The sequence below is a fragment of the Hyperolius riggenbachi genome, chromosome 12, assembly GCF_040937935.1.
Source record: "Hyperolius riggenbachi isolate aHypRig1 chromosome 12, aHypRig1.pri, whole genome shotgun sequence".
Classification (NCBI taxonomy): Eukaryota; Metazoa; Chordata; class Amphibia; order Anura; family Hyperoliidae; genus Hyperolius; species Hyperolius riggenbachi.
In genome coordinates this window covers 35673627-35685908 of record NC_090657.1, presented here as the reverse complement: position 1 = coordinate 35685908, position 12282 = coordinate 35673627, and the positions used below count along the sequence as shown (strand labels likewise).

The 12282-nt window shown below is 43.8% G+C and overlaps 1 protein-coding gene across 2 annotated transcripts in view; it reads left to right on the top strand.

The window, feature by feature from the left end:
* Positions 1 to 11325, top strand: part of LOC137541232 (trafficking kinesin-binding protein 1-like) — a 50262-nt gene extending 38937 nt beyond the window's left edge. Inside the window, exons 15-16 of one of the 2 annotated variants that reach the window (XM_068262421.1) lie at positions 2941 to 3032; positions 10514 to 10600. In XM_068262421.1, the coding sequence (XP_068118522.1) occupies positions 2941 to 2989 (49 nt within the window). In that variant the 3' untranslated portion in view covers positions 2990 to 3032; positions 10514 to 10600. Of the gene's footprint in view, positions 1 to 2940; positions 3033 to 10513 lie in introns of both variants that reach the window. The other variant, XM_068262420.1, reaches the window with a different exon arrangement.
* Positions 11326 to 12282: the final 957 nt, after the last annotated feature.

Sequence of the window (12282 nt, the reverse complement as noted above, 5' to 3'; positions counted from 1 at the left end):
CCCCCTCCCCCAAAGAAATATTTAAATATATATGTGTATGTATATATATATATATATATATATATATATATATATATATACTTTTTTTTAATTATTATTTTTTTTATTTATTTTTTTAGCTATCTCGTGGTTTTATTTTATGTAGAAACATTTACAAAGGAGATTTACTGTTTTGTTGTTTCTGATTAATGGCAGTGTCTCAAGAATGCCAGTGTAAAAATAAATGAACTATTGACCTTTTTTATCTATCCCCTGCCCTCAGAACTTGTTCTGTGCCGGAAAGATTTTGGGCTGGTTCAGACAGATGACAGGGGGCATTCAGGCGGCTGGGAAGCCGCGGCGTCATGTGACATCTAGTTCGGGGGCGGCGGTACGGCGATTGTCGGCTTCGCGTAGCGATCAGAGTTTCTCGTCCCCGCAGGGGGACATGAAGCCGCGGCGGCTAGCCGGCCCTGGACACCGCATGCTGCTTCTAGGGCCAGCCGAAACGTTGCGTTAAATCGGGATCGGAACGCCGCGTTTGCACAATCGACTGCAATCGCCGGTAACCGCGCGATGCTAATTGCTCCCATTCACTTGAATGGGAGCGTTTAGCCAACGAGTCCAGAACGCTTGGCGGTAAACGCTGCCAAGCGTCCGTGTGAACCAGCCCTTTATGGCTGTAAATCCTTATCAGTGAGGGTTACAGACAGGGTACCAACAAGAGAGAACCTGTCACTTGCATGCCTGAAGATTAACTCTTCCAGGCAGGAAAATAATAAAATAAACACAGCCTAGTTATTAACTTGTTTGGCATAGTATATACCCATGTTTATCTCATCATGTGACATGTCACCTCGAATATAATTAAAAGGGTACCTGAAGTCACGTGACATGATGAGATAAACATGTCTATGTTCAGTTCCAAGCCTACATCATTCAAAAGTCCTCTCTCTGCTTCTTTGTGAAGTATCCAGAGTTGGAGTCTGTCTTCCTGGAAATCCTATCGGCCTTGGCCGCCTTCCGTTGCCATTACAAACTGGCTAAGTAAGTCCACTCAGGAGACCAAGTGTCTGGGGACAAGTTAAGCCTTGGACATCTCACAGAGAAGCAGAGTGGGAACAGCTCACAGCTATAATGGAGCAGTTAAAAAATGAGCACACATTTTCCTTGTTAAACCTGAGAATGTTCTTAAAGTGGATCTGGGATAAACTTTTACTCATTGCATAATTGTGTTCCTTTCATATACTTTGTATGGCATTCCTCAAGCCAAATACTTTTTTTGTTTTAATATTCTATTCAGAATGCCTTGGCATTTTCAGACAGTAGCAAGGGCTTATGGGAAGTCTGGGCAGGAGGAGGGGAAGGTGTTACTAGCCAGAGATTTCAGAGGCAGAGAGGAGGAGAGAGGAGGAGAGGGGACTGAATTTACACACAGGCAAGCTGATAGCATCTCCAGCCCTCAGCCTGTGATAAACAGAACATGGCTGCCCTCATTGTATCACAGGAATAAATAAGCATAAACTTTTGAAGCTGTTTGCAGCTAGATATGCTGTGTAAACTTTCTAAACTTTGGATAAGCTATATAGACATGTTACTTGTTATAGTTAGTTTTTAATCTCGGATCCGCTTTAAAGGGAATCTAAACTGAGAAGGATAAGAATTTTTCCTTTTAAAGTAATACCAGTTCCCTGACTCTCTTGCTGATCCTGTGTCTCTAATACTTTTAGCCACAGCCCCTCAACAAGCATGCAGATCAGGTGCTCTGATTGAAGTCAGACTGGATTAGCTGCATGCTTGTTTCAGGTGTGTGATTCAGCCACTTGCTGCAGTCAAAGAGATCAGGAGGACTGCCAGGCAACTGGTATTGTTTAAAATGAAACATCCATATCACTCTCAGTTAAGGTTCCCTTTAAAGTATGTGCAAGGCAACCAGCCACACAATTGTCAGAATTTCCAGATCTGTGTATACTGCGTCATGGCAGGGTCAGTCTTTCCCGTACCCTAGCGAGGTAACAGTAGCGCCAGAAAGTGGATGAAAATGTACGTAAAGCCAGAGTTGTGTGATGGACTTGCTGTAATATGTATTTGTCTGATTACCTGCTTTCTTTGCAGCTTGTGGTGTACGGGTAGCACTCACTGGCCTCAATTCTGATAGGGTTATCAAACAAATTACCTCATGTGAGGTAATTTACCTCATGAGGTAAGGACATTTAGCAATTCTGGTAGATTTTAGTCATGTTTTACCTCATGAGGTAATTTATGAGGTTATTTACCAAAAATAGCTATTCTTATGGAAATTAGGGGGTATGTTAGCACATCATTTACTGATCAGTTTAAGACCTGCCTGTACCTGGAGGCAAAGTCCATTTGTATGCATTTTGCAGTTTTTAGTGGCGTTCCTATTGCTGTTTTAGTGTCGTTCCTATTCAGGCTGTATAATAGAAAAGAATAGTAGAAGTAAAACTCCAAATATTTACTGGATTTTTTTTAAATAAGTTATGCCGATAAATATACTTTTCATAGGTTGCTACATAAACAAATACACCTCCCCCCCCCCCCCCCCAAAAAAAAAAATGTTTCAAAGACTTTCCTAACTTATGGAAGACAATTAAAGACTATTATCTATTTACTGCATGCTTACCACTGAAATACTTCATGTTTTACCTCACTTTATGCATTTACCTCATGTCTTACATCATGTTTGGAAATGGAGAAAAATCTTCCAGAATTGCTAATAAAAGAAGAAATTACCTCATGAGTTATTTTACCTACGAAAAACTATCTACCTCACATAGTTACCAGAATTGAGGCCAGTGTAATATATTATATGTGTCTGATTACCTGCTTTCTTTTCAGCTTGTGGTGTACGGGTAGCACTCGCTCACCTCTCCTCTCTGCCTCATGCACTTTGCTTGCATCCCTCACTCACGTTTACATTTTCCATCCTCACGGTTCTAGGCACATCAAGTCCTGGTGGAAGCGCCTTTTCCAATGCTTGACTTACTGAGAGGCGTCTGAGCGCAGGGCCCGCCTCCACAGCAAGGCTACAGGTAGCTCAGCCAGCAGTGACCTACGCATTTCTTATGGGACTCTCAGTGACCACTGAGTTCAATATGAAGATGACTCCCAATCTTATAGCATTCTGCCCCCTGGTGTATGGTTTCATAGGTTAATGGTGGCTCTCTAACCTCGTACTCAATGAGTTGTGTCCATTGCTCATTTATACCTTTATTTTCAGATAGAATATCTTGAAACAATACTTTTTTTTAATGGAGAGCCAGCTGTATCTCCTATAAATTATTACTGATCATTTGCATTGCTAACAATTCCCGCTCGTTTTTACTGTTCTTCAAAGACTTTACTAGATTCCCAAGGCCAGTGTCTTCCACTTGGAGACCTTACAGAAGTGTAATTTGATTGGCTGGGCCAGATCACATGGGGTGTCTTAGTTCTCCGGCTGACTGGTTCCTCCTATTTACACATTTATAACGTACATTTGAAGAGATGGTACAGAATTGCAATGCCTTCATTGGCGTTGAGCACCTGATGGAGTAACGGACGAGGTCTTTGGTCACTGAGGTGTTCTCAGGTTACTGCAGATTAGTGGTAGGAATTATCAGGGTTCAGTTACTGCACAACACTGACCAGATACGACCTTTTAAGCCTACAAATCCTGGTCCAGTCTCTTTATTTGTAATGAGTTCTTCAACCAGCTGAACTTACATGCTGTTGCCATATGTGTAGTCTCTTCATACTAGCTCCTTTTTAAAAAAAAAAATCTATCCACCAACTTTGGATGTATGATTTGTGTCCATTATGTATAGTAAGGGGTTGATTAATAGAAGGTTTCTTGTGGATTTTCTCCTTACCTGTTTCTCACTTTATTTTAGCTCTTTCCAAGTAAAAAAAAACCCTCACTATGGCCTCAATTCACTAAGATCATGCTGGAGATAAGGCAAGAGAAAACTTACCTCCACACATCGAACTTGCCTTATTAAGGTGGAGAGATAAGTTTTCACAGTAAGGCCCATATGCAATTCACTTTTTCACCTGACTTTTCTCCTAGGAGATAATTTTTCATCTTCAAATTAAAATAAATTTCTAGCACTTTTCAACTAAAAAAGTACCAAAAAGTAAATGAAAAAGTACTATCAAAATTATTTTGAGCATTTTCTTGCTTTCTGATGGCTTAAAATGCATTTTATTGACAAATGTAAAAATATCACCCAGGAGAAAACTCAGGTGAAAAAATTAGTTGCATATGGACCTGAGAGCGTTAACTTATCACTTCAGTCCTTAAGTTACCTCCTCTGTAGTTATGTTCACATGGAGTTAATTAACAGCCTGTCTTTAACTTTATAATTCTGAAGTTATTTTAAGGATTGAAGAGTTAACTTTAGAGATCTCTCCTTCCTTAACCCTCCTGGCGGTTTGTCAAAATCCGCCAGGGGGCAGCAAATAGGTTTTTTAAAAAAAAAAATTTTTTTCATGTAGCGAGACGAGGTCTCGCTACATGATAGCCGCTGCTGAGCGGCATCCCCCCAGCCCCTCCGATCGCCGCCGGCGATCGGAGATCAGGAGATCCCGTTCAAAGAACGGGATCTCCTGGAGTGCTTCCCCCGTCATGGCGACGGGGCGGGATGACGTCATCGACGTCGTGACGTCAAAGGGGACTCCGATCCACCCCACGGCGCTGCCTGGCACTGATTGGCCAGGCAGCGCACGGGGTCTAGGGGGGGGGGGGGGCGGCTGCGGCGACGCGTATAGCGGCGGATCGGCGGGTAGCGGCGGCGATCGGGCACTGCACGCAGCTAGCAAAGTGCTAGCTGCGTGCAGCAAAAAAAAATTATGCAAATCGGCCCAGCGGGGCCTGAGCGGTGCCTCCCGGCGGCATAGCCCGTGCTCAGCACGGGCTTACCGCCAGGGAGGTTAAAGACAGAAGAGTTAACTTTAGGGTTGCCTGAGGTAAAATGTTTCCTGAATACTACATGCCTTATCGCCATGGTAACAACTCTAGTAAGGTTAAGAGATAACCTTAGTGAATTGAGTCCAATATGTTGTCCCTGATCACCTTAAAGGACGATTGAAGTGAGAGGTATACGGATGCTGTCATGCCATATTTATTACCTTTTAAACAATATTAGTTGCCTGGCAGTCCTGTTGATCTCTTTGGCTGCAGTAGTATCTGGATCACACACCTGAAACAAGCATGCAGCTAATCCAGTCAGACTTCAGTCAGAAACAACTGATCTGCATGCTTGTTCAGCGTTTGTGGCTAAGAGTGTTTGAAACAAAGGATCAGCAGGACAGCCAGGCAATCTGCATTGTTTAAACTCCATATCCCTTTCATTTCAGGTGTCCATAAAGTGATATGGAAACGGCCATATTTATTTCCTTCTAGCCCAAGCTGATACCATGGCTACCTGTCAAATTCTGAACATTTCTAGTCTAGAACAATAAATACCTTGACAGCAAGTGCAGCAATAAAGACACAAGGTAGATAATAAATATACATAACATAACATAAGTTGATGACCTACAGTAATTCACCCTCAGTATTCACTTGGCTTGAAGTGGGATTGGCAACTTGGATGCTTACAGTGTTATCACTGTAAGATCTCATTATCAAAGTCATTCAGGCCTAAAGGCAACCCTTTTTATTTACGCGTTACAGCATAAAGATATTGTGACCAGGCTCAAAGGTTATGATGCGGTAAATGAATCACCAATCTGTGCATTGTAACTGAATCCTGACCAGTAGTGACAGAGAACTCTATATCTGATTAACTCCTAACTGCTTCCATGGACTCTTGCATGTGCTAACCCAACAACCCTTAACTTCATCGCTGCAAGGACATCGTGGCTCTATTCACTGGTCTAACAGGGGTTACAGGCTAGGTTCACATTGCACGCATCCGCTCCTGCGCTGCCTTCCGCTCCGTAAAGTGGAGCGGAAGGATCGTGCAGGTCGGGAACGTCCGCTCCGACGAGCGGAACGCAGGGAGCGGAACTGAGCGGAACGTAGCAATATGAACTTGCTTCCGCTGCTGCGTTCTGCTCATCGAAGCGGAATGTAAGCTATTTTAGGCTCAATGTGAACTGAGCCTCGGGATAAGGGCCTGTACACAGGGGCGTAACAATAGACCCTGCCAGGGATGCAGCCGCAGGGGGACCCAAAAGCTGCAGGGGGCCCCGTGGGGGGGGGGGGGGGGGGGAGTTTCTCTTCTCTATCCTGAGAGACTGACAACTAAGGGAACAGTGAGACAGTGATCTCTGCACAATTGTTCTTATGACTGCATCTGCTCAGCCACTGATAAGGAATCATACAAAGTTTTGTAGACAGTACCTATTCAGTGTGCAGCAGGCTTTTGTGTACAGCATCCTGTCCCCAGCCTCTCCTCCTCCTCCCCAAGTGCTCCGTACTGTAGCGATGCTGAAGAAGTCTGCAGACCCAGTTCTGTTCCATCAGAGATGGACAGAGTGAGTGTAATAAGCTGAGGCTGGGAGCACACTCATCTGTTGGTTTTTTTGCGTATGTTTTCTGCACACCATGTGTGTCTGTATGTGTGAAAACATGCATGTTTTATCACAGAAACGAATGTAATTGATAGAGAAAATGCCTGCAGTGCTTCACTGCTGTTGTTTTTTATCTGCATGGGGAAAACACATTCAAGTGTGCACTAGCCAATGGAATAACATTGGTTCTCAGTTTACATCTGCAGAAAGTGGAGGGAGGGGCCCCATCTAAAGTTTCTGCAGGAGGGCCCAGTGATTTCTAGTTACGCCCCTGCCTGTACACAGGGCTGGATTTGTACTCTTTACCGCCCAGGCCACTGTCACCAGCCCCCTCCCCCCCCCCTTCGGTATAGGTAGCCAGATGACCCCTCCCTCTTCCCTCCAGTATAGGTCACCAGATGACTCCCATAATCCCTCTTTTTCCCACCCCCCTTCAGTATAGGTAGCCAGCTCACCATCACACCGCAGCAGCCATCAGTGTCACTCATTTCTCCGCTTGTCTCCAGTGCAGAAGCTTCCTCTTCCTTTCCGTCTGCAATGCTGCCCAAGTCCATAGCCGCCGGGCACAAGGCAAATGTGCACAGAGAGCAAGGTGACCTGCTGCTTAGGCGGCTGGCAGCAGAGTACCGTGATCAGGGCTGCCTGATCCCCCTGCATTGCAGCATTTACAAGCTTGCACCAGTTTAGCCTGCTGTTTTGGTGCCCTTGCTCCTGTGGGGCCCTAGGCCATGCCCTAGGCGGCCTTGCCCTAAATCCGGCCCTGCCTGTACACACTGGCTGTGCTACGACTTTAGAATCACATGTGTTGCGATGCAATTTGTCAATCGCCTCAGTAAAATGGCAATCGCATTGCAAACACACAAAAATCAAACACAAAAAACACACAAAAGTAGAATTTTGATTAGAAAACGTGATTGCATTGCGTTTGCAATTGTCCATTTTCAATGTGTACAGGCCCCAGGTGCCCTACGGGAAATGGACACATATAACATCAAGGCTGCACAAAGAAAGTGAAAGGATATGACTGATCCCTATCAAAAGTTTGGAACTCCACTCCCTGCCTGCCTGTTGTTCCCCCCCCCCCCCTCCTTATCAGCAGCCTATACAGCTGCAAACTGGCATTCCTGCTCCTGCAGTGCACTGCTCTGGCAGTACCCCATACTTATCCCGTCTCCCTGCACCCCTCTATCTCCTGCTCTACCTTTCACAGTGTGTCAATAAAGCTGGTCGTAAACCAGTTAGACACAAAATCTATAAACTTTTAGAATAAAGCAAAAAGCTAATTAAAGAGACTCTGAAGCAAAAAAAAATGTATGATAGAATTGGTTGTGTAGTACGGATAATTACTAGAACATTAGTAGCAAAGAAAATAATCTCAAATTTTTATTTTCAGTTACCGTATATAGTGTTTTTTATAACATTGCATCATTCTCTAATATTTGCAGTTTACACACTACTCCGCATTCTAAATGATTTTACAGAGCAGGCCCGTGAACAATTGATCTGTCCTCTGCAGAGAACATAAAATACAGTGTCTGACAGTTGAGATAACAAGCTTCAGAAGACAGACCTCTCTGCGACTTTGAAAATCGTGGAGCTCAATGGCACTTTTGCATAGATAACTGGAGTTTCTTAACGCTTCCTGTACTGTAAACAATATTAGACTTATGTCTCTGCTCCTAATGTTCTATTTCTTAGCTGTACTATACCTACAAATCATTCTATCATAATTTATTTTTTCGCTTCAGTGTCTCTTTAAAAACCAGCTCCTCTATTTATTTTTACAGAAATACCCCTCAACACTTCAATGAGAACGCTGATAATATTTTTGATAGCAGGCAGGGGATCAACAGCAGTTGGACATCGGGCGCCTTTGTACACACACCTAAATATCTACTGAGGTGGTTATCAGCCACTTCCGCTCACTTGAGTTAGGCTTGTGCAATGCCTTTAAAGGATACCCAAAGTGACATGTGACATGATGAGATAGACATGTGTATGTACAGTGCCAAGCACACAAATAACTATGATGTGTTCCTTTTTTTCTCTCTCTGTCTGAAAGAGTTAATAATCAGGTATGTAAGTGGCTGACTCAGTCCTGACTCAGACAGGAAGTGACTACAGTGTGACCCTCACTGATAAGAAATTCCAACTATAAAACACTTTCTTAGCAGAAAATGGCTTTTGAGAGTAAGACAGATAAAAAGGGGAATTTCTCATCAGTGAGGGTCACACTGTAGTCACTTCCAGTCTGAGTCAGGACTGAGTCAGCCACTTACATACCTGATATTTCACTCTTTCAGACATAGAAAGGAAAAAAGGAACACAGCATAGTTATTTGTGTGCTAGGCACTGTACATACACACGTCTATCTCATCATGTCACATGTCACTTCGGGTATCCTTTAATGTTGTCAGGAAGCAGACTGCAAGTGCTGATACTTTATACAGATCATTAGTACATAAGTAGCTGACACACATAAGATGGGATAACGGGAGGATGCAGTGAGCAAGGAGAGGCATATGTAAAAAATAAGCAAGGAATCGCATATTATTTATTATTTATAAAGCGTCGGCATCATTAGCATCTACAGAGTATACCTATTCATGTCACTAACTGTCCCTAGCAGGATTTCACAATCTAATACCTGCCATGGGTATATGTCCATTGTAGCCTAGGGTCAGTTTTAGGAAGGGGGGGGGGGGGGGTCAGCCAATTAACTTTTCTGTATGTTTTTTGGAATGTGGGGGAGGGGGGACTGGAGTGCCCGGAGGAAACCCGCACAGACACCGGGAGAACATACAAGCTACATGCAGATAGTGCCCTGTCTGGGATTCAAACCTGGAGTAGCCACTATGCCACCATGGTGCCCGCCATATGTACATAATAAGCAGCTGGAGCTTCTCCAATTTCTTCCAACAAGAAACAGATTAAGTAATGCACCATTATTGCATTATTGGTGTGGCATTTCAGGGCTGATTTTGTATATTTGGTCATTTTAATATCCTGTAAACAATGGCTAATGTTGTTTTTATAGACCTACTTACTTACTTACTGTACATGAATTCACAGAGACCAGTGAGTGAATGCCAAATGCTCCTAGCTGTGTCACTGATGCATACACCCTCTTATCATGCTTACGCAGCTCAGCTTATTTTCTTTTTCTTTTCTTTTCCTTTCATGAAACAATGTACTATGTCATCTACATTTAAAGTTACATTATATCATCTGGCATACAGGGCAAGGGAAGTAGATGTAGAAAAGCGATAGGGGGGGAGATAAAGTGGTGTTTCCCAAAGCAACCAACCAGGTCCCAGCAAACAAACAAGCATCCTATTGGTTGCTGTGGTAGGCACCTCCCTAAGGGCCCTTTTCCACTAGCAATCGCTAGCGTTCACGCTGAACGCTAGCGATTGCTGAATCGCAAAAGGTAAAAAATTCCCTGCGATTTCCTGACGTTTGCGATCGCGATTTTGCTATGCTATGCGCTGCATAGCAAAATCGTGGCAATAATCGCTCCGCCGTGCGATCGCGATCAGGTAAAAAACGAAACGCGGTAGTGGAAATGACCTACCGCGATTCCTATGTTAAAAGCAAACTGTAGCGATTTGAAAAATCACCAGCGGTTTGCGGTTTTGCGATTCAGCCATCGCAAACGCTGTAGTGGAAAAGGGCCCTAAGGTTGTATACACACATCCAATCAATGGCGAAGTCTACCACCACCATGTAGCATGAGGGCCAACAGATAAAATTCTCTGTACAGATTGTATAGGCACGCTTTCATACTACATGGAAGTGGTGAAATTGGCCAATTAAAATTGGATGTGTGGACCAGGCTTAATGCCCTGTATATCTAAAGGCAGAAACGTTATTTATGACTGATGACGAGAATCAACTGGCATAATAGAAATAACAGTCTAATATTTAAAAAGAATGTTGTTGACTATATGAGTGTTTTACAATCTCTAATTTCTTGGTATGACATGAATATCTTTACTTTTGTTTCCCTGTTCAGTCTTCGTAATCCAGCCCTTTCCTCGTGTGGAAGCTTTGAGAGCTTAAGCTCGCTCTGTCTAGAACCTTATCAGGGCCAACCAGTAAGCTCTGCCACACCAAGCCATGACCAGCCCAGCTCTGGACGCAACACTCCCTTGGGACTCGTTACGCTTCTAAAAGAGCATGGCATATCCGCCTCCACTGATGCAAAGAAGGTGACCTCGACAGAAGGTGAACCTACGCCCCCTGCTCCTAGTGCACACCCTTCTATTTTCCAGTTGGGTTGGAGTAGGACTGTGATGAGTCTTGGTTTTGGAAGATCAGTTATGGACAGTGGTTCAGCGACTAAGACATCAGACTCTGCTCCAGCCCAGAAAAGCATCTTCAGCCTGAACTTGGTGGGACAGCTAAGGAGGCTTGGTTTGAATAGGGTGGTGGAAAGGAGCATTGCTTCTTTCCAAGGGACAACAGAAGCCAAAAACCCTCCAAGCTGAATTCAGAGCATTCAACTAGGAAGGAAGCAAAACTTTGCACTGAGTTGACCTATCTTGCAAGACTTCCGAGGCTGATACGATCTTGCGTATAAGGACTATACGGACTCATACCTTCACATACATGCTCTTTTGAAGGAACTGATGATACAAGGAAAGACTTTCTCCTCAGGCAGCGGAATGTACAGCAGCTTAGAACTGCACGCCATTCCATGATTGTTACAAGAGAAATCTTGTATGGTCATTGACCACTGTGTATTAGGCAGGAAAAGTGGTGGTTATGTTGAAGTAACCACAGGTGCACACAACCACTCCACCAGATAAAATCTAACCAACAGGCCATCTCCTGGACAATGTTCTGCTTCTTATGGAGATAAGCCACTTTCTTGTGCGTTGTCTTGTGTCCAGTGGATGAGCGTGTCAGATGGAACAATGATCTTAAAGGATACCCGAAGTGACATGTGACATGATGAGATAGACATGGGTATGTACAGTGCCAAGCACACAAATACCTATGCTGTGTTCCTTTTTTCTTTCTCTGCCTGAAATAGTTAAATATCATGTATGTAAGTGGCTGACTCAGTCCTGACTCAGGCAGGAAGTGACTACAGTGTGACCCTCACTGATAAGAAATTCAAACTATAAACACTTTCCTAGCAGAAAATGGCCTCTGAGAGCAAGAAAGAGATAAAAAGGGGAATTTCTTATCAGTGAGGGTCACACTGCAGTCACTTCCTGTCAGAACTGAGTCAGCCACTTACATACCTGATATTTAACTCTTTCAGGCAGAGAATGAAAAAAAGGAACACAGCATAGTTATTTGTGTGCTAGGCACTGTACATACCCATGTCTATCTCATTATGTCACTTCGGGTATCCTTTAAAAGATGCTCAGTGAGATGCTAATGATTTTGGGTTGATGCATATGTTATGTCGATTTTATGCAAATATATGGACCACAGGGGCGTAACTAAAAATCACGGGGCGCCCCAGCAAAACGTTGATGTTCACAACCCTTCCCTTGTCTGAGCCCATCTTACATGTGGCCATCAGGATCTTCACACTCATAACATGTAGCCACAAAAACACCTGATCTGGAGTATTCAAGGAAGGGAAGGTTAGTAGTTGGGGCCCCCAACACCTCCGGGCCTCCTGCAGTCGCAGTGGCTGCTTCCCCCTAGTTACGCCCCTGACATGGATAAATTAAAATGATCAGGTGCTGCATTGGATCCTGTTTTAAGCTGCAGAGAAGGAACATACATCTTCCTGAAATTATTAGACTCATTGAGCACCTCTAC